This window comes from Rhinoderma darwinii, chromosome 2 (genome assembly GCF_050947455.1).
Source record: "Rhinoderma darwinii isolate aRhiDar2 chromosome 2, aRhiDar2.hap1, whole genome shotgun sequence".
Classification (NCBI taxonomy): Eukaryota; Metazoa; Chordata; class Amphibia; order Anura; family Rhinodermatidae; genus Rhinoderma; species Rhinoderma darwinii.
Window position 1 is genome coordinate 19,245,882 of NC_134688.1, and position 23,995 is coordinate 19,269,876.

Genomic DNA, 23,995 nt, shown 5'->3' on the forward strand with positions numbered 1-23,995 from the left:
CCACACAGGAGAGCTGACAGATCCTCTATACTACACCACACAGGAGAGCTGACAAATCCTCTGTAACTGGTCATGCGAAGTACGTTAATAAAAAAAGGCTGTCATAAGCAGCATCAGGATAAGAGATCAATCTTTCAATATGGACCTTGTTGCAATTTTGCCTAGCTGCTCCGAACATGGGGCAATGGTGCAAATAGTGGTGAGCACATTATTGACATCCCATCCAGGATATGCTCTCCAAAGTACTATGTTACAGAACCACTGCTGCACAAATAGAAAGGCCCTTGATAACCCCATAATTGGTGTAGAAAGTTGATAATCTTTCAGTGCTGCAGAATATCTTGGTGCTTTATAAGCAGCAGGAAATAAAGGCAGAATATTAGGAAGATGCAAAATAGTTGCATTCCTTCCCAAATGTTTTCTATGGGGTATCTTTTTATTAAAGTGTAAGATCAATTCAAGCTCTGGAGGACTCACTGTAATCATATATGTAATCACATGGTTGTCTATTAATTTGAATCGGCATCATGTAATACCACATTTCCCCTGTAGTGGCTGCTGCAGGAGAAAAGTTCAGTCACAATTACAGGCGATCGCCGAGGGTTTCAGCTGCCAGACCCATGGCAGTCGTGATGGGACAACCACTTTAAAGTGACAGAGAAACTTTAGAAATGTTTTGTCCCTTTGGAAATTACTAGTTGCCCCACATTTAACAGTAATAACTGCATCCAAACCACCTGTAATTTAAATGGATTGTCTAATCGGAGACAATCTCTCTGATAACGCGCCACCCTGGGGCAAAAGGCAGATTGCTTTGTGTCTTGCTCCAAGCCCGCTACGTTAACAGCTAGTGTTGCCAGGGGTAGATGGGGCAAGTCTGGAATTACTTCGGAGGTAGTTACTGAAAGCAAAACGTAGTATTACACAGAGGCCATTCAGAAAAATGCCCGTCTTTGTAATACAGGGACGGCTCGAATCATTCAGAGCGGCTCTCCATTCTGGCTTGTAGAGGGGAGTCCCGAGCAAGGGACCCCCTTTATGATGTCCACATGCCCTTCAAGGGCATATGAAGAAGCGTTTTCATGACATGGATAAGCAGTGACCGGGTAGCTGCAATTTCTCAGTCACTGGATTTTAAGCAGTACACAGCTGGAACTACAGACTGCTATAAATGGTCACTGCTAGTCTGGATTCAATGTTGAACGAAACCCTTGGGATTCTGTATTTTATTGGTGTTCACCTGCAAAAAAAACGGGATTAGATCCCAGAAGCAGAAAACAGGATGCAAAGTCCCACATGACGACATGTAATAGACGGATAATACCTCCAAACTAAAGATGAGCAAATCACTGCAGCGGATACCAACATGTTTTATGGTTTTTGAAAACTCCAGCCTGTCCTATCTCCAAGCTGCGGCTCTCCTGCTGTTGCAAAATCTACAACTCCCAGCATGCACTGACACTTCTAAAAAAAATTTCCTATAGAAAACAATATGCACCCTCCCCTCCTGCAACAATTATGATTCTTGCCGGGGGCATCAGGGTTTAGCAGGTGCCCTTTTATGTGCAGTAGTACCTGTTCTAGGTGTGTGGCCCGGGATGTACTCTCCATAGTGAGCCGCATAGTTGGAGCAGTGAGACAGAATCAGGACAAGGTGCCCCCTTATCCCAATTGCTGTTTATAGGGCAGCTTTTTATGAAAGTACTGCCCCCTATCACTCTTAAAGAGGCTCCGTCACCCCATTATAAGTGTCCTATTTCCTACATAATAAGATCGGCGCTGTAATATAGATCCCAGCGGTGGTTTTTATTTAGAAAAACGATAAATTTTGACCAAGTTATGCCCTTTTTTAGATTTATGCTAATTAGTTTCTTAATGCCCAACTGGGCGTGTTTTTACCTTTTGACCAAGTGGGCGTTGTACAGAGGAGTGTATGACGCTGACCAATCAGTGTCACACACTTCTCTTCATTCCAGCCCAGCTTCGTTCACTGCACAGCGTGATCTCGCTGTGCTGTCACTTACTCACACATTAACTTTACTGAAGTGTCTTGACAGTGAATAGACATTCCTTCCAGCCAGGACGCGATGTCTATTCACAATCCTGACACTTCGGTAACGTTTGTGTGGGACTTAATCACAGCAAGCGTGATCTCGATGTGCTGTGTAAGTGATACACAAACGTTACCGAAGTGTCAGGATTGTGAATAGACATCGTGTCCTGGCTGGAAGGAATGTCTATTCACTGTCAAGACACTTCAGTAACGTTAATGTGTGAGTAAGTGACAGCACAGCGTGATCTCGTAAGATCACGATGTCGGAGTACATGAAGGGAGAGAAGTGTATGACGCTGATTGGTCACTGATTGGTCAGCGTCATACACTTCTCTGTACAACGCCCAGTTGGTCAAAAGTAAAACACGCTCAGTTGTCTATTAAGAAACTAATTAGCATAAAGCTAAAATAGGTCATAACTTGCTCAAAAATGATAGTTTTTCGAAATAAATATAATTGGGGATTGTAACGATATCGACATTTAACTCACCTGGTGCGGTGGTCACAAGTGCCACACTATAATCCGAGTGACAGCTCTAGCGACCAATCAGGAGACCGATAGAGGCGTCACTCAGAGCAGAGCAGCGGGGCTGGCAGCGTGCAGTGAGAAGCCAGGAGCACTTTAATATCAGGTGACTGCCTCATGCTACTTGTGTGACCCAGACAGAAGGTAACGTCCCAATGCACTAGCCCGCCCCTTATGTCGCTCTGTCAGTGGTTGAGGCCTCAAAACGGATGACAGATTCTCTTTAAATCGGATGTCCCCTCTCCTGACACGTCTATTATAGTAAAAACTTGTATTCTCCATGAAATAACAATTCTGGAGCATCTTTTCTTAGAATTCTGCTATTCCTCTGTTATTCCTCCTAAAAGTTTATGAATAAATTGACTACTGGGTGTTACTATTCCCCTTGTCAAAGGGGCGTGTCTCAATATAGTGTCACAGTCAGCACTGATATGACATTGCCAGTCTGCGTAGGGACAGCCAGTTGTCAATTTATTCATACATTTCTAGGAGGAAGAACAGAGGAACGAACGGTACAACAGAGTTTTAAGAAAAGATGATTGAGAATAGGACTAAGTCGATCTTTCAATGCGCCATCATTTTGATTCTTAAAAAAAAGTCTGTTGTGGTGGGACGACTGGGCTAAGGTCTGTCTGGAGCATTTTGTGAACGGCTGGTCTGGGGTCTGTGTTGTTTGGGGGGGTCTATCGAAACCAGACTGTGTAATGAGCGTTCGCATCTAAGTAGCGAGCGATCACATGTGCGTCTACGCTCTTCGTGAGTGGCTGGATGTTGCTGCATCAGGCCGAGCTTACACGCCATGCTGATTGCGCGGGCGTGGCCAGTGTGCCCATGCGATCCAGAGCAGGGCAACGGCTGGAATACACAGGCCCGCTCTAAGGCCAGATTCATACAACCGAATGCAAACTAGGGCGTGAAAAATGGCAGTTTTTCACGTCCGAGTTGCACCCGTGCGGGACCCGTTTTCACAGATCTCTCATAGACTCGAATCTACTGAGGGATCCGTGAAAACGGAAGAAAATAGGAAGTCCTATTTTTTCACGGACCCTTTACATGGTGGGTTAAAACAATGACTGCGTGAGCGGCCCCATAAAAATACATACAGCCGTGCGTATTAGGCTGGGTTCACACGAGCATGTTACGTCCGTAATGTACGGAACGTATTTCGGCCGGAAGTCCCGGACCGAACACACTGCAGGGAGCCGGGCTCCTAGCATCATAGTTATGTACGATGCTAGGAGTCCCTGCCTCGCTGCCGGACAACTGTCCCATACACGTGATCGATGAACATACCCTACTGAAGGATCCCAGGGCTGTGTGACTATGTTTCCGGTTATTAGGGCATATTAGTGCACCGGCTAATGTACTAGCATATAGATGAATGGCAGCACATTATAGTTGAAAAATTAAAATCTAAATTTAAAAAAATCCCCCTATGGGATAATAAAAAAATACATTAAAAAAACACCAGTAAAAAAAAAAAATGTCAATGATATATAGAAATATAAAAAAAAAAAACAAAACACATTTTTTTTTATTTTTTTAACAATATAAACTTTATTAAGTCCCAAAAACTAAAATATACACATATTTGGTAACACGACGACCATGACGTAAAAGCGTCATTTCTGATGATCGGTGCACGTCGTAAAAAAAAAAAAAGCTGCAGCGGAAATGTTTTTTTTTTATGCATTTTTGCCAAAATAAACATTTATATAAATTAAACGAGAACGTAAATGAAAATAAAAAAAATGGCGCCTACGTAAAGTACAACGCGTCCCGCAAAAAACAAAGTCTTATACAGGAGCAAAAAAAATAAAATAAAAAATAAAGTGGGTGGTGCTTAGTGGAAAGGGCGGAGCCACCGTGGCCCAAAAAAACTGGCATTAAATTATAGTCGAAATCTTCACAAGCTCCGCGACAATTTTATTACGGCCGCCTTCACATCCGCCCTGCCATAAACGCAAGTAGTGGATCCGTCCTATGACAGAACTCATTGACTTGAGTTCCGCTGTCATTTTGCCGGACAAAAATGCGCTGCCACTGCCATTAATGGATGCTTTATACGGACCGCAGCGTGGTAAAACCTCCTGGTAAATACGGCCTCACAACGGACGGTGAAACAACGCGCAATAAGGGTATAAACAGAGGTTGGGTAGTTGCCGCGGGGCGGAGAACCGCGTGCGCTTTTGAATTTTAACGCTCCTCACTTGCGCTAGCTGCAGAACTGCGACAATTCACGGCAAAAAACGCCGTTTGTTACGTCTGAATATACCGCAATGCTGGTTTACGGTTAAAAATTTTTTTTTCCTTTTTTTATACCCAAAAATTTGCAGCGCATTCTATTTGCAATTTTTATTTGAGGTTTGCAGTTTCCCATAAACCTTCATTTTCTAGAACCGACTCTTTAAGAAAAACGCATCTACGGCAAAAACGGCGGTTTATCCTATCCGCACAATAACGCAAAGTGTGACCGTGGCCTTCCTGACCGCTAAATAGAGGGAGTCTTCGTCTCAGGAGACCCGGCGTCCTCCATCTTGTCCTCTCCAGACTGCGCCTGCACCACACGTATCATCGTGCGCGTCCCCGGCGTCCTGCCAGGGCTTTGTACGGGAGTAACCCCGGCGGGGGAAACCTTTACTCTCCTTCCAACGGGAACGAAGACGACACCGCCTCCCCCTCCTCCATACTCCTCCTTCTCCACCACTACCAGGGCAACATGGCGGCGCACAGCAAGTCCATCCCGCATAGCTGTTATGAGATCGGCCACACATGGAACCCGTCGTGCTGGACCTCCTACCTGCAGATCACGCAGGGCGCCATGGAGGAGTCCCTCAAGATCTACGCGCCCCTCTATCTGGTGAGAGCTGCGGGGGAGGGGAGGCAGCTGACAGCCAAGAGGAGGAGGGAAGAGGGTGTAAGGAAGCCGAAAGGGGCCAGAAGCGTCTTTTGCTCTCACCTATTGTACACACACACACACACACACACAGACAGGGCCTCATGTATGAAAACTGGTGCAAACAGAAAGTGCTGCGGTGACAGCAACCAATCAAGTGCCGGCTCTTGTTTTCCCATTGCCAATCAGAACGCTCCTTTCAATTTTTAACTAGCGCTGGTAAAATGATAGCTGCATTCCGATTGGTTGCTATGGGCAACTGCTCTAGTTATGTCTGTTTTAATGACATGGCAACTATTACACCCGTGGAACTATAAGTCCCAGAATGCCCTGCCATAAATGCTGACACGTTTAGTTCAGTCACTGCATAGACATTCCATAAACTGTCCAAAGCCTGGACTAGACCACCTATAGAAACAGTGGGGGAGTTTTATAAAAAGAAGAAAATGTGCAAAGCAAAAGTTGGGGTTGCCCATAGCAACCAATGAGGTTGCTGCTTTCATTTTCCTAAGGATCTCTCTAAAAAAAAAAGGATTGGTTGCTATGGGTGACTGCTGCAGTTTTGTCTGCACATGACATGGCGCCCACTATAGGACATATTATTAAGCAAAATCGGCCACTTCTTTATGTTGAGGAAACATGGCACAGGGACGTCAAGCTAGACCTCCTGTATGACAGGCAGGTATCAAAAAGCATTGGGTCGTGTCCGCAAGACCTTGTCAAATTAGGATTTTGCGTAAATAAATCAAAATAATTGGTTAATGAAAAGTTCTGAAATTTTCTAATCTACTTTATCTTGCATTTTATCTCCATTGTCAATGCATTGCTTGCTGTCAATGAATAGAAATGTTCTTAAAATTCACAGGCAGAAAACCATTACATACCTAAGGCTACAGCTACATGGCGACTTTGGCCACGACAAGGGTCGCGCGGCCAAAGATCGCTGTGTCGCCCTGCCTGCATTGTAGGTATTGAAAGTCAATGTAGCCACATTGCGAACGCGCGGGTTACCGCTACCCGACAATTGTTGCAAACTGTCAGCTATGAGATATATATTTGTATCGGCAATAATCGGGGGTGTTTCCATTAAATCGCAGCAAGCAGAGATCTTGTGCGACTATAATCAACCAACCATGCGGCCTCCGCAACCGTCAGGAGACGAAGCATCAGGCGTCATTGTGACTTTATTCTACCGATCGGAAGGATATGTGGTTACGGCAGTCGGATCCCCGCCAACGGGACATTGGTGTCATAGCCTCGCAATATACCATTAATGTCTGTCCTGCGATATCCCCTTTAAAGAGGCAGTGCCCTATCCCCTACATCATGTGATCGGCGCTGTAATGTAGATAACAGCAGTGGTTTTTATTTTGAAAAACGATCATTTTTGAGCAAGTTATGACCTATTTTAGATTTATGCTAATGAGTTTCTTAATAGACAACTGGGCGTGTTTTTACTTTTTACCAAGTGGGCGTTGTGGAGAGACATGTATGACGCTGACCAATCAGTGACCAATCAGTGACCAATCGGCGTCATACACTTCTCTCCATTCATGTCCATTTGTATTCACAGCACAGCGTGATCTCGCGAGATCACGCTGTGCTGTCACATACACCCACATTAACTTTACTGAAGTGTCTTGAGAGTGAATAGACATCACCTCCAGCCAGGACGCGATGTCTATTCACACTCCCGACACTTCGGTAAAGTTTGTGTGGGACTTAATCACAGCGCTGTGAATGACAGCACAGCGTGATCTCGCGATATCACGCTGTGCTGTGGGAGTAAGTCCCACACAAACTTTACTGATGTGTCGGGAGTGTGAATAGACATCGCATCCTGGCTGGAGGTGCCTGGAGTCCATAGTTGCCAACAATCCCGAATTAATAATACCCCCATACTGTTACTGAATAATACCCCCATACTGTTACTGAATAATACCTCCATACTGTTACTGAATAATACCTCCATACTGTTACTGAATAATACCTCCATACTGTTACTGAATAATACCCCCATACTGTTACTAAATAACACTGCCACACCATAACCACATAGTGACTGAATAATACCTCCATACTGTTACTTAATAATACCCCCATACTGTTACTGAATAATACCCCCATACTTTTACTGATGAATACCCCCATACTTTTACTGATGAATACCCCCATACTGTTACTGAATAATACCCCCATACTGTTACTGAATAATACCTCCATACTGTTACTGAATAATACCCCCATACTGTTACTGAATAATGCCCCATACTGTTACTGAATAATACCGCAACACCATAACCACATAGTGACTGAATAATACCGCCACACAAAACCACATAGTGACTGAATAATACCCCCATACTGTTACTGAATAATACCACCACACCATAACCACATAGTGACTGAATAATAATCCCATACTGATACTGAATAATACCGCCACACCATAACCACATAGTGACTGAATAACACCCCCATACTGTTACTGAATAATACCACCACACCATAACCACATAGTGACTGAATAATACCCCATACTGTTACTGAATTATACCGCCACACCATAACCACATAGTGACTGAATAATACCCCCATACTGTTACTGAATAATACCGCCACATCATAACCACATAGTGACTGAATAATACTCCCATACTGTTACTGAATAATACCTCCACACATAACCACATAGTGACTGAATAATACCCCCATACTGTTACTGAATAATACCTCCACACCATAACCACATAGTGACTAATACCCCCATACTGTTACTGAATAATACCGCCATACTGTTACTGAATAATACCTCCATACTGTTACTGAATAATACCCCCATGCTGTTACTGAATAATACCTCCACACCATAACCACATAGTGACTGAATAATACCGCCATACTGTTACTGAATAATACCTCCATACTGTTACTGAATAATACACCCATACTGTTACTGAATAATACCGCCACACCATAACCACATAGTGACTGAATAATACCTCTATACTGTTACTGAATAATACCGCCACACCATAACCACATAGTGACTGAATAACACCCCCATACTGTTACTGAATAATGCCCCATACTGTTACTGAATAATACCCCCATACTGTTACTGAATAATACCTCCATACTGTTACTGAATAATACCTCCATACTGTTACTGAATAATACCCCCATACTGTTACTGAATAATACTTCCACAGCATAACACATAGTGACTGAATAATACCCCCCATACTGTTACTGAATAATACCACCGCACCATAACCACATAGTGACTGAATGATACCACCACAACATGACCACATAGTGACTGAATAATACCTCCATACTGTTACTGAATAATACCCCCATACTGTTACTGAATAATACCACCACACCAAAACCACATAGTGACTGAATAATACCCCCATACTGTTACTGAATAATACCACCACACCATAACCACATAGTGACTGAATAATACCCCCATACTGTTACTGAATAATACCAACACACCATAACCACATAGTGACTGAATAATACCCCATACTGTTACTGAATAATACCTCCACACCATAACCACATAGTGACTGAATAATACCTCCATACTGTTACTGAATAATACCTCCCCACCATAACCACATAGTGACTGACTAATACCCCCATACTGTTACTGAATAATACCACCACACCATAACCACATAGTGACTGAATAATACCGCCACACCATAATCACATAGTGACTGAATAATACCGTCATACTATTACTGAATAATACCTCCCCACCATAACCACATAGTGACTGAATAATAATACCCCCATACTGTTACTGAATAATACCTACACACCATAACCACATAGTGACTGAATAATACCCCCATACTGTTACTGAATAATACCGCCACACCATAACCACATAGTGACTGAATAATACCCCCATACTGTTACTGAATAATACCACCACACCATAACCACATAGTGACTGAATAATACCACCACAACATGACCACATAGTGACTGAATAATACCCCCATACTGTTACTGAATAACACCACCACAGCATAACCACATAGTGACTGACTAATACCCCCATACTGTTACTGAATAATACCACCACACCATAACCACATAGTGACTGAATAATACCCCCATACTGTTACTGAATAATACTGCCACACCATAACCACATAGTGACTGACTAATACCCCCATACTGTTACTGAATAATACCGCCACACCATAACCACATAGTGACTGAATAATACCACCACAACATGACCACATAGTGACTGAATAATACCCCCATACTGTTACTGAATAATACCTCCACACCATAACCACATAGTGACTGAATAATACCTCCATACTGTTACTGAATAATACCTCCCCACCATAACCACATAGTGACTGAATAATACCCCCATACTGTTACTGAATAATACCACCACACCATAACCACATAGTGACTGAATAATACCCCCATACTGTTACTGAATAATACCAACACACCATAACCACATAGTGACTAATACCCCCATACTGTTACTGAATAACACCACCACACCATAACCACATAGTGACTGAATAATACCCCATACTGTTACTGAATAATAACGCCACACCATAACCACATAGTGACTGAATAATATCCCCATACTGTTACTGAAGAATACCGCCACACCATAACCACATAGTGACTGAATAATACCCCCATACTGTTACTGAATTATACCGACACACCATAACCACATAGTGACTGAATAACACCCCCATACTGTTACTGAATTATACCGCCACACCATAACCACATAGTGACTGAATAGTACCCCCATACTGTTACTGAATAATACCACCACACCATAACCACATAGTGACTGAATAATACCCCATACTGTTACTGAATAATACCACCACACCATAACCAGTGACTGAATAATACCTCCATACTGTTACTGAATAATACCGCCACACCATAACCACATAGTGACTGAATAATACCCCCATACTGTTACTGAATAACACCACCACACCATAACCACATAGTGACTGAATAATACCCCCATACTGTTACTGAATAATACCACCACACCATAACCACATAGTGACTGAATAAAACCCCCATACTGTTACTGAATAATACTGCCACACCATAACCACATAGTGACTGAATAAAACCCCATACTGTTACTGAATAATACTGCCACACCATAACCACCTAGTGACTGAAAAATACCCCCATACTGTTACTGAATTATACCGCCACACCATAACCACATAGTGACTGAAAAATACCCCCATACTGTTACTGAATTATACCGCCACACCATAACCACATAGTGACTGAATAACACCCCCATACTGTTACTGAATAATACCGCCACACCATAACCACATAGTGACTGAATAATACCACCATACTGTTACTGAATAATACCTCCCCACCATAACCACATAGTGACTGAATAATACCCCCATACTGTTACTGAATAATACCGCCACACCATAACCACATAGTGACTGAATAATACCCCCATACTGTTACTGAATAATACCACCACACCATAACCACATAGTGACTGAATAATACCCCCATACTGTTACTGAATAATACTGCCACACCATAACCACATAGTGACTGACTAATACCCCCATACTGTTACTGAATAATACCGCCACACCATAACCACATAGTGACTGAATAATACCACCACAACATGACCACATAGTGACTGAATAATACCCCCATACTGTTACTGAATAATACCTCCACACCATAACCACATAGTGACTGAATAATACCTCCATACTGTTACTGAATAATACCTCCCCACCATAACCACATAGTGACTGACTAATACCCCCATACTGTTACTGAATAATACCTCCACACCATAACCACATAGTGACTGAATAATACCCCCATACTGTTACTGAATAATACCAACACACCATAACCACATAGTGACTAATACCCCCATACTGTTACTGAATAACACCACCACACCATAACCACATAGTGACTGAATAATACCCCATACTGTTACTGAATAATAACGCCACACCATAACCACATAGTGACTGAATAATATCCCCATACTGTTACTGAAGAATACCACCACACCATAACCACATAGTGACTGAATAATACCCCCATACTGTTACTGAATAATACCACCACACCATAACCACATAGTGACTGAATAATACCCCATACTGTTACTGAATTATACCGCCACACCGTAACCACATAGTGACTGAATAATACTCCCATACTGTTACTGAATTATACCGCCACACCGTAACCACATAGTGACTGAATAACACCCCCATACTGATACTGAATTATACCGACACACCATAACCACATAGTGACTGAATAGTACCCCCATACTGTTACTGAATAATACCACCACACCATAACCACATAGTGACTGAATAATACCCCATACTGTTACTGAATAATACCACCACACCATAACCAGTGACTGAATAATACCTCCATACTGTTACTGAATAATACCACCACACCATAACCACATAGTGACTGAATAATAATCCCATACTGATACTGAATAATACCACCACACCATAACCACATAGTGACTGAATAATACCCCCATACTGTTACTGAATAATACTGCCACACCATAACCACATAGTGACTGACTAATACCCCCATACTGTTACTGAATAATACCTCCCCACCATAACCACATTGTGACTGACTAATACCCCCATACTGTTACTGAATAATACCGCCACACCATAACCACATAGTGACTGAATAATACCGCCACACCATAACCACATAGTGACTGAATAATACCCATACTGTTACTGAATAATACCGCCACACCATAACCACATAGTGACTGAATAATACCACCACAACATGACCACATAGTGACTGAATAATACCCCCATACTGTTACTGAATTATACCGCCACACCATAACCACATAGTGACTGAATAACACCCCCATACTATTACTGAATAATACCGCCACATCATAACCACATAGTGACTGAATAATACCGCCACACAAAACCACATAGTGACTGAATAATACCCCCATACTGTTACTGAATAATACCTCCACACCATAACCACATAGTGACTGACTAATACCCCCATACTGTTACTGAATAATACCGCCATACTATAACCACATAGTGACTGAATAACACCCCCATACTGTTACTGAATAATACCTCCACACCATAACCACATAGTGACTGAATAATACCCCCATACTGTTACTGAATAATACCGCCACACAAAACCACATAGTGACTGAATAATACCCCCATATTGTTACTGAATAATACCACCACACCATAACCACATAGTGACTGACTAATACCCCCATACTGTTACTGAATAATACCGCCACACCATAACCACATAGTGACTGAATAACACCCCCATACTGTTGCTGAATAATACCTCCCCACCATAACCACATAGTGACTGAATAATACCTCCATACTGTTACTGAATAATACCGCCACACAAAACCACACAGTGACTGAATAATACCCCCATATTGTTACTGAATAATACCTCCACACCATAACCACATAGTGACTGAATAATACCCCCATACTGTTACTGAATAATACCCCCATACTGTTACTGAATAATACCGCCACACCATGACCACATAGTGACTGAATAATACCTCCATACTGTTACTGAATAATACCCCCATACTGTTACTGAATAATACCTCCACACCATAACCACATAGTGACTGAATAATACCCCCATACTGTTACTGAATAATACCACCACACCATAACCACATAGTGACTGACTAATACCCCCATACTGTTACTGAATCATACCAACACACCATAACCACATAGTGACTGAATAATACCCCCATACTGTTACTGAATTACACCTCCACACCATAACCACATAGTGACTGAATAATACCCCATACTGTTACTGAATAATACCGCCCCACCATAACCACATAGTGACTGAATAATACCTCCATACTGTTACTGAATAATACCTCCACACATAACCACATAGTGACTGAATAATACCTCCATACTGTTACTGAATAATACCTCCACACCATAACCACATAGTGACTGAATAATACCCCATACTGTTACTGAATAATACCACCACACCATAACCACATAGTGACTGAATAATACCCCCATACTGTTACTGAATAATACCTCCACACCATAACCACATAGTGACTGAATAATACCCCATACTGTTACTGAATAATACCTCCACACCATAACCACATAGTGACTGAATAATATCCCCATACTGTTACTGAATAATACCACCACACCATAACCACATAGTGACTGAATAATACCCCCATACTGTTACTGAATAATACCGCCACATCATAACCACATAGTGACTGAATAATACCCCCATACTGTTACTGAATAATACCGCCACACCATAACCACATAGTGACTGAATAACACCCCCATACTGTTACTGAATAATACCGCCACATCATAACCACATAGTGACTGAATAATACCCCCATACTGTTACTGAATAATACCGCCACACCATAACCACATAGTGACTGAATAACACCCCCATACTGTTACTGAATAATACCGCCACACCATAACCACATAGTGACTGACTAATACCCCCATACTGTTACTGAATAATACCACCACACCATAACCACATAGTGACTGACTAATACCCCCATACTGTTACTGAATAATACCCCCATACTGTTACTGAATAATACCATCACACCATAACCACATACTGTTACTGAATAATACCACGATACTGCACTACAGCTCCTTTTCCACACCAGCATTCAGCAGTCATGATCACCTATCTAGGTATTATACAGTTGACAGTATGTTATTATGTTATAGAAATGGCGCAGCGTTTATTCTTCTACTTGGCCTTTATATATTGACAGTAGATTTGATTCGATTTAAGGCTTCCATTCTTGTGCAGATGTTTTAATATTCACATAATGGAATTACCGGTGATACGTTGATAAGTTACAGTCACCACTTGGCTGTGAGTGTTTCTAGGTATTGGGTCACTGTCTACAGTTCACAGCGATCGACAGATGAAGCGCACTGGTTTAACAGGTCAAGGCAGTTCAGTTACTGGATAGCTGACGCTGGAAGGAAGCCCAATACACTGCCCCCAAAAAGGTGAGCTTAGGCCAGCACATTTGTCGTGTACGTCCACGTATGTCTAAATCACACAACTTATATATCTTGAACTTTATGGCATATAGTTGCATACGTCTGCCATAGACTCCCATTGTGTAAGAAGAAACCCTATAGCGCCCAGTATACATTTTTTTGCGGGATGTTCTTGTATCGGAAAGTTGGCCAAACGTACTATCTACATAGTAGTCTCTGGATACGTCTGACGTATATGTCGGTAGATTTTCCCAGCGTATATACATCAGGGGTACACAACGAACGTTAAACCATCTTAAATTTATTATCTTATCCTTAGAATCCCCCCAATTCAATTATACCACTGTCTAAATACTCACGCTGTAACTTTAAGTGTTTGGGATGGTTACTAAACGCTTCCACTCACAATAATAGCACTCACAGGGCCGGGCATGTTGGATTACAATGTACCTAATCTTTGGCTCCCCTGTAAGATAAGCGGCACCAGATGTATGGCAGCAACTTATCTAATGGGAAATGATCAGTTGGCTGGTAAAATCCAACCGCGTTATACTTCTGAGATTTTACCAAGAATGATTAACTTACACATGAAGGTTTAACCTATTGTTTCTGGGTGGCACTAGGCTTCCCGTATACATGAGATATGTATCTATATATATATATATATATGGTGGGATACAACTTGTTTTCCGTGACTGAAGATGTTGCGGGACAGTTGGGCTGCGTACACATTACTGATCCCAATTTTCTAGTCAGAGCAAAGACAAAACTCCTTTTTTTGTATATACTGATTTGTGCTTTCACATTACAGGCCCATGTTTTGCGATTCATTACTCAGAAGATCTCGTAATAAATTATACGATCATTTTTTTCCTCAGAGCACATGGTTTTGCAATGAACACTCTAGTTTGATATCAAATCAGGTTTTGTCCTATTTTGGAACCTGTCGCCGGTTTCCGCTGTTCATGGTGTCTCCCGTAACCTGACATCATCCGTCCGACACTTACACGGGTCAGCTGTTTACTGCGCTTAATATTGCTCATTTTCTGTGAGGCCCCACGGAGTGACATTGATGCGGCCGCCAGCCACGACCGCACCCTGTATGGAGTGGCTGTCAAATTGGTTCCTGCATTTTCCGGTACATGCACTTCATGGGAAGGGTCCCCTTCCCGCGTTCTGATGTGCATGTACGTGATAGTCATCGTGCCCGCACAATCACTGCAGGATTCCGGCTATTACTAACAGGTGGTCTCCCGCTGCAACGGCTGAGATTGGGGAAACCTCCAATCTCGGCTGATTAAACTCTCAAATGCCGCGGTCAATAGCAACTGCGGTATTTACGTGTTTTTACAGAGGGTGAGGGGCTCACTCTGTTACCCATCGGTGACCCGCAATCACCGGCCGTTGATGGGTTGCCATGGAACCCGAGGGCTTAACAAATTCCCCCAAGCCTGCCATGACTATATGCCTATTAGGCCGTGCCAGAGGCATGGACTGATAGATTGCCTGTCAGTTTTACACTGACAGACAATAATTGTTTGGTATACTAAGAATATCAAATCATTATATCAGTTAAAAACAGTTAAATAAAGTTTATTAAAAAAAAAAAAAATTTTTTTCTTATGTAAACCTAAAAAATTTTTTTTCACCAAAAAATTGTAAATAAAATACACATACATGGTATAGCCGCGATCGGAACTACCCAAACAATAAAGTTAACACATGAATTAAACCGCATGATGAACGCTATACAAAAAAACAAAAAGATCAATGGCATAATTGCTTTTTTTTCCACCCACCCCCCAAAAACAAAAATATCATAAAAGTTAATTAATAAGTCCCATGGAACCCAAAATAGTACCGAAAACGGAAAAATAAAAAAGTTGTGACTTGGAATGCAAAGATAAAAAATCTAAAAAGAATGTTTTGGTCATTAAGGTCAAAATAGTCCTGGACGTTAAGGGGTTAATGGCCGCATGTTGTCATGCAGCCATTAATGATTACACTCTTTATGACCGCACGATTTTGAAGGTTTAACAGCCGTTTTTACCTGCAAAAAGGCATGGCCATTAAGCATCAATTTGACAGCCGTACGAAAACCGGGTGCCGAACAGGGTCAATGCGGTTCCGTTGGGCAATACCCTTCTAGAAATATCAAGGCATTCTGCTTTGGAAAGTCATTCACTTAAAGGGGTTTTCCAGGACTTAAAAGCAATCATAATTCAAACTTAGAATAGACCATCAATGTTTGAACAGTGGTGGTCTGACCCCCGGGAACCTACCAAAGCGCCACGGCCCCTCCATTGTTTACACAGGCACAGCGCTGCCACACAGGCTCGGGTGGACTCCGTATGTATGGAAATATTCTCCTTCTAGGGTGGAGTACCTCCATACACACAGATGCCACAAATTTGATCCTGTGAATGTCAGACTACGCATGCCGGTTAAAAATAAAAAATTGTGCTTACTCGGGAGAGTGAGATGCATGTTTCACTTCCACCCCGTGGCAATCTCTGACATGGGATATGTACAATACAGATACTTGATGAAGGTAGCGCAACTCTGATGACCTGGCATTTAGACTTATTTTGTACTGGAGATGAACATCTAATGCCTCATGCACACGACCGTTGTGCCACTCTGGCCGGTTGTGACAGCATTCGAGTGGCACCCGTTTGTCTTCACGGACCCATTCACTTTAGCGGGTGAAACGGGTCCGTGAAAAATGGCCCGAGTCTCCGATCCGAGGAAAAATAGGACATGTCCGATCTTTTCTCGGATCACTGACGGGACTCGAACGGCACACCCGGTCGTGTGCATGAGGCGTAGGAGTTGGACCTTCAAGTAACCGATCACTTCTGACCAGATGATAGCGGTCTAGCAGACAGACATTGATACAGGATCTAGTTAGTCCTTAGTTTGCTGGTCTGATTATTTTCTGTGGATGACTATGAACGTTCTGGACCACTACATGAGTCCAGTTGGCTCCTGTACCAGTTTAACCGAAAATACTTTGTTCCTCCCTTCCTCTTCTTTAGTTTTGACACTTGATTCTGTTACTTGAGATACCGTCAAGCCTCAGTTTGTTCTTCCAAGGGAGTATTGACGGGGCACAAGCAGCAGACTTGACCCAGCGTCTACATTCCTCACCATTTTCTTTTCGAGATTACAAATGATTTTGTTTTTCAATTCGGCCAAATTTTCATTCCTGTGTAAGCTGTAAATGTCCTTTTTAGGTTGGGTTTCTATAGTGTTGCCAACTTTTCTTTTGGCTGTACGAACCATTAAATCTGTAATTGATTTCAGTTTTTTGTTTTTTTTATATCTTCTTTACCATAGTTGAAGAAATTACAGATAATTCCCCATGCGTCATCATCACTACATACCTGAAAAACCACAAAATCTACAAGGTCCAGTGTTTCAGTCCAGCCTGCTATCCATACACAGTCATACAAAAGCTGCCCTACATGCTTATTGTATAACTCAAGTAACCACTGGTAATATATTGACATTATATTAGAGTATATGGACGTCATTGAGGGGAAACCTGATCAGGAGATCTCCTCTATAACGTCCATGTGCTCCCCCTAATGGGACAACCCCTTTAAGCTGGCCATACACATGAGTAGTGCTCATCCAAAAGCCATTCGTTCCATGTTTATAGCCATAGGGAAGGCTGCTAGACACCTCGGGCGCTGCTTATCTCCCAGAAAACAATAATTTATCTAATGTACATGGGTTCCTATACACGGGCAGTTATTCTGCCCGTAAAACGCGCTCCGATCGACAATACAGCTTGTCGAGGGGCACTCGTTTGCTCCATCCAAATGGAGCAATGATTGAATATATGGGGACGAACAATCGTTAATATGATCGTTCATACATTTTGCATCTTCTCGACAGCATATCCCCTTGGAGATATGCTGCCGACTAACGTCCACTTTTCTGGCCACATTTGCTCGATCATCGGCTGATCTCTGCCATGATTACACAGGGCAATGATCCGAAACGATCATTCATACGAACGCTTGTTCACCCAATAATTGGCCTATGTAAAAGGGCCTAATGGATCAGTCAAATTTTTCCTAGCCTGCGTGGGTTTTCTGCCCAGTGTAGAAGAGTTATGTTCTTTGTCATTTCTCAGTTAAATGGCGCCTGTTGAGTGCACCTTTTGATGGTCTTAGGAAGAGATCTATGCTGAAATTTAAAATCCGCTCCATGGATAATATTTATACTGAACCATCTCATTGTACACCATTTTTTCCACATCTATTTCTCCAGGGAAAACAGATGCAAATAGTGATATCAATAGCTTTTCTGCTGTGGGCATCTCTGTTTGCCATATCTGATGAGTTAAAGGGAACCTGTCACCAGCATTTAACCTATTGAACTTCACTTATCCCTCACTGGCCGCTGCTATCAAAAGTTCATTGCCGTTATCCCCTCTCCTAAACTCCTCCTCCGACTGTAAATAACGGTCTGCAAACATTTTGCGCCTTTTATCGCAATAATCCGGTGTCCCTTTGTGCGCACACCCCAGAAGAGGACAACAATGCACAAGCACAGGATTTTTTGTACTGGGGGAAGGTGAGGAGCGGTCAATCAAAAGTAAGGAGGCGGAGTAAACTCGGAAAGACTTGAGGAATGAAGATATTACTCTTTTCAAACGAAGATTTGACTCTTCAAACTAAGATATGACTCTTTTCTGCTCATTAGCATACGGTGTGAGAACACTTCAAACTGAATACTAAAGCTACAGAGCCAACTAAGAAGACAATTATAGGTTATTGTAAAGGATCTGCCAGGCACAACTTCTGTGTATACGCCCATAGGTAATCAGTCTGCACCTGAGTCTATGTCTCTGAGACTGACTCCATCTTCCACCACTCAGGAAGGCAGGCTTAGGAGTGGGAGAGCCTATCGCAGCCTGGCCAGACGGAGCTAGCTCCCGCCCTCTGTCTATTTATACCTGCCTTTCCTGTTCCTCCTTTGCTTGTGATTCTTCTTGTGTGGTTTCCTGGCCCAGCTACAGCTTCTACTATTTGATCCTGCTCCATACTAACCCTGGCTTACTGACTACTCTCCTGCTCTGCGTTTGGTACCTCGTGCACTCCTGCTTTTACTCGGCTCGTTCACCACTCTTGTTGCTCACAGTGTTGCTGTGGGCAACTGCCCCTTTTCCCTTGCTTTGTGTACCCTTGTCTGTTTGTCTCGTGCACTTACTGAGCGTAGGGACCGCCGCCCAGTTGTACCCCGTCGCCTAGGGCGGGTCGTTGCAAGTAGGCAGGGACAGAGTGGTGGGTAGATTAGGGCTCACTTGTCCATTTCCCTACCCCCTTTCATTACAGTTATATTGAAATGGTGTTTCACCCACTACCTGTAAAGGATCTGCCAGACACAGCTTCTGTGTCGACGCCCGTGGTTAATCAGTCTGCATCTGCTCCTAGGTCTGATAGAGTGACTCGATCTGCTACCACTCAAGCTGGGAGGCTGAGGAGTGGGAGAGCCTATCACAGCCTGGCCAGATGGAGCTAGCTCCCGCCCTCTGTCTATTTATACCTGCATTTCCTGCTCCTCCTTTGCCTGTGATTCTGTCTGGTTTCCTGGCTCTGCTGCTCCTGCTAGTACTATTTACCTCTGCTTCATATTGACCCTGGCTTTACTGACTACTCTCCTGCTCTGCGTTTGGTACCTCGTACACTCCTGGTTTGACTCGGCTCTTTCACTACTCTTGTTGCTCACGGTGTTGCCGTGGGCAACTGCCCCATTTCCCTTAGCTTCTGTGTACCCTTGTCTGTCGTGCACATACTGAGCGTAGGGACCGTCGCCCAGTTGTACGCCGTCGCCGAGGACAGGCCGTGCAAGTAGGCTGGGACTGAGTGGCGGGTAGATTAGGGCTCACCTGTCTGTCTCCCTACCCCGTCATTACATAATCACAGGCCCATATACCTTTTCTACCCTGGTCCCTGACACAACTATGGACCCCCTTGAGACCCTGGCTCAACAAATGCAGGGCCTCTCCCTACAGGTCCAAGCCCTGGCTCAGAGGGACAACCAGCATGATGCTACCCTGGTAGTGCCCCCCACCTCACCTCTTGAACCCCACCTCAAGTTGTCTGACCGGTTCTCAGGGGACCGGAAGACTTTTTTCTCCTTTCGGGAGAGTTATAGGCTCTCCCACTCCTCAGCCTCCCAGCCTGAGTGGTAGCAGATCGAGTCACTCTATCACACTTAGGAGCAGGTGCAGACTGATTAACCACGGGTGTCGACACAGAAGCTGTGTCTGGCAGATCCTTTACACTACCACCAGGTATTGCTGGTTTAATAGGTGAAATGCTGGTGACCGGTTCCCTTTAAGTAATGTCTAGCTGTTTTCTTTTATCCTCGAGGGGAAGTTATTCCTCGCAGACTAGGCTCACACCAAGTTTGGGCTCTACGTTTGGTGCATACGTTGGGATATCCTCCTGACATATATATTTATCGAGCCCATAGAGTTCTGTTGGCCAGATGTATGCCAAAAGAGTGCCCTTTAGGCAAGCATTTTACCGGAATACCATAGGCGATTCTTATGGGCACAAGAATCGGGTCAAACAAGACTTTGCCATGACATTATTTGTATCGTATTTCATGGTTGATGAGAAGACTTGTAGTTGCTCTCTATACTGATGTGATGAAGTTCTTCATGTTTAGGTGCCACCAGATTGAGTGTAATTTGCGTTGTCTTTAATTTATGAGAACTTGTTAACCTACGGTTTTTACTTTCTTATGTGTTGCTTAGTCGTTTGCTTTTCCATACTTGAAGTAACTCTGAACAATTATATGAAAACAGCTGATATAATCACACAATTCTTTAGATTTGTTCTCTACCCACTTAATTATTGGGTATATTGGCCTTAAAATACAATTACTTATTAATTACATCAAAGCCGACCGAACCTGATGATATCCATTGTAAGGTAGTTGCATTCCTTCTCTCATAGTGACCCTGAGTTACAGCCTCCAGAGCTGCTTTCACAAGACTCCGGGCTTCAGAGCTGAAATCTTCCAGCTTTGCTTGTTTGCTCATTGTCTGCACAGAGTTTGTCCTCTGTTTTGTCTTTACACCAGGCAGCATACAGGGATCTGTTGTAGGAAAACCGAATTGTCTCGCTGCAATATTGGAGTTTGGATAAGGCCCCTTTCACACAACATTTAGAGGTCTCAGTTTGACTTATACACCGGATCAAGCACCCGACATAAACAAAGGCTGTTACGGGTGCCCAACAGTGGCATCCAACACCCATAGGCTATAGTGGTTTACATTTAATGGTTCCATCATGAACTCCCATGACCCTTATCATGACGTATCCGTTGAACCTCTACAATATTGCCTATGGATGACGCATGCCACTGTTAGGCATCCGTTTTATGATTTCATAACCCATAGGCTATAATGGTGTCCGTGTAACGGATACGTCATGAAAAGCTACTGTAAAGCTCATGATGTAACCGTTTAACAGGTGCATGTGACGTATTCCAGACAATGGCATTCGACACCCATTGGCTCCCATATTAAAAAAGATATACCGCACATTATAATTTTTTACTGTTTGCCTTAGTATAGACTAGCATAGTCAACTACGCTATTCTATCCAGCAACAAAAATGGTATCTTCGATGTATACCGCTTGATGGAAAACAACACTCTTTTGGCCTCTGTCGTTATAATTGGAGCCTATGGGTAAGTCTAAAGTATGGGCCAAGAGTTTTCTCGATCTGCACTTTCAAAAACTTCTGATATGTCATAGAGACATAACAGAAGTTTTGATCGGTGGAGGTCCGGGGGCTGAGACCTCCATCGTCGCTGGAACCAAGGTGCAGGAGCGCTCAGTTGAGCGCTCTGCTCCTTTAGCTGTGATTGGCGCTCCTCTCTAGGTTGAAGAAGGGCTTCTAGATGTTCTATTTCAGCTTATTCCCCCCTCCCCATTGAGAACCGACTGCGTGTGTATGGGGGGTTACTTTGAAATTACCTGGATTTCTGCAACTATTACTAATAAAAAGTGGTCCAAAGGGGTTAAAATCTTTGTGGCTTTTGCGCATTCGTCTTGGACAACCCACATTTTGGAAGTTTAATTTCCTCTCCTGTTTTTTGTAGATGGTCATTACACAACTGGATTTCTTTATTCCATGGGTTTGGACGCCAGTCACCACTAATTCACCAACTTTCCAAAACATTTGTGTTTTATGTGGATTTAATGAGAGCGCTCGGCCTCTGTGTCCATGGGCGTATAATCCTAGCGCCGTGCACATATCCTCAACCCTCGTCTTTGTAATGGAGATTCAATACTTTATTCAGAACAAAATGGGTCGTGGAAGCCAGGAACAACAGGATGGTGGTCAGAACCCATCCAATTAATTGTCCCTGCTTCCAAAATCGGACAAATTTGTTGAAAACCCGCTCATTACTTATCCGTATAATCTGGTACATACAAATATTCTCCTGCCAGGGGATAACGTATCTGCTGAACTGTAATTGTCTTAAGCCGTAGACTATTTTCTATGAAGCTTTAGTGGAAGTTGGACCTTTCCTTTTTAAAAATCTCAGCACCGAGGAGAACTAAAACATTTTGCGGTATGAGAACTTTTTGCAGAATTCCAGATTCTTTCAAAAAGACTTAGAACAAAGCTAAAAGTCATCACTTTTATTCTCTACTATTATTTTTTGCAATGTTTTATAATTTTTGTTTGCATGCTGAACATTTGTATTAAAGGATCTTCGAGGGGTCAAACATTGAAGGCTTAGGATAGGCCATGAATTTTTGATATGTGGGCGTCTGACCTCCAGGATCCTAACTTGACTGGGACTGGGTTACAGTACCAGGCACAGCTGCATGTACAGACAAAAGTTAAGGGTCCGCTGGGGTGCGGGGACCTTTCATTCTGCAAACTGGTGGGGGTCTTTAAGGTCGGACCCGCACTGATCCAACATTGAATGCCTATTAAACCAATAATGTTTGGCTCCCAGAAAATGTATGTCTATGGTGGTAGCGGTCAATATTTTCCAGGCACCTTCAATGCCACTTATTGTTGACAGTGGGTACTGCCAATATTTAGAAGGAAAGGGAGGACGACCCCATTCAATATGCCCTATCCGGCCATTATATAAGAAGTAGGCGCATCTCGTATTAAAAGTATTGTATAGAGCTCCTTCTTCTCTATACACAACTTAAGCTCAATAACATGTTGGCCGCAGATACAATATGTTCAACATGACCGGTTCCCTTTAAAGGACCTAAATAGATATTAAATCCTTTGAGCAGTCACCCCTCTAAAGAACGGTTATTTCGATAACATTTCTGGGAAGAAAGGGATTTAACC

General features: G+C 42.9%; 1 protein-coding gene across 1 annotated transcript in view; it reads left to right on the forward strand.

Annotated features, from left to right (window-relative positions):
- The first annotated feature begins 5,111 nt into the window (after positions 1-5,111).
- The window catches only part of TMEM135 (transmembrane protein 135), a 322,554-nt gene continuing 303,670 nt past the window's right edge, over positions 5,112-23,995 (forward strand). The window contains exon 1 of the mRNA XM_075851438.1: positions 5,112-5,439. Coding sequence (XP_075707553.1) covers positions 5,299-5,439 — 141 coding nt within the window. The 5' untranslated portion in view covers positions 5,112-5,298. The remainder of the gene's footprint in view (positions 5,440-23,995) is intronic.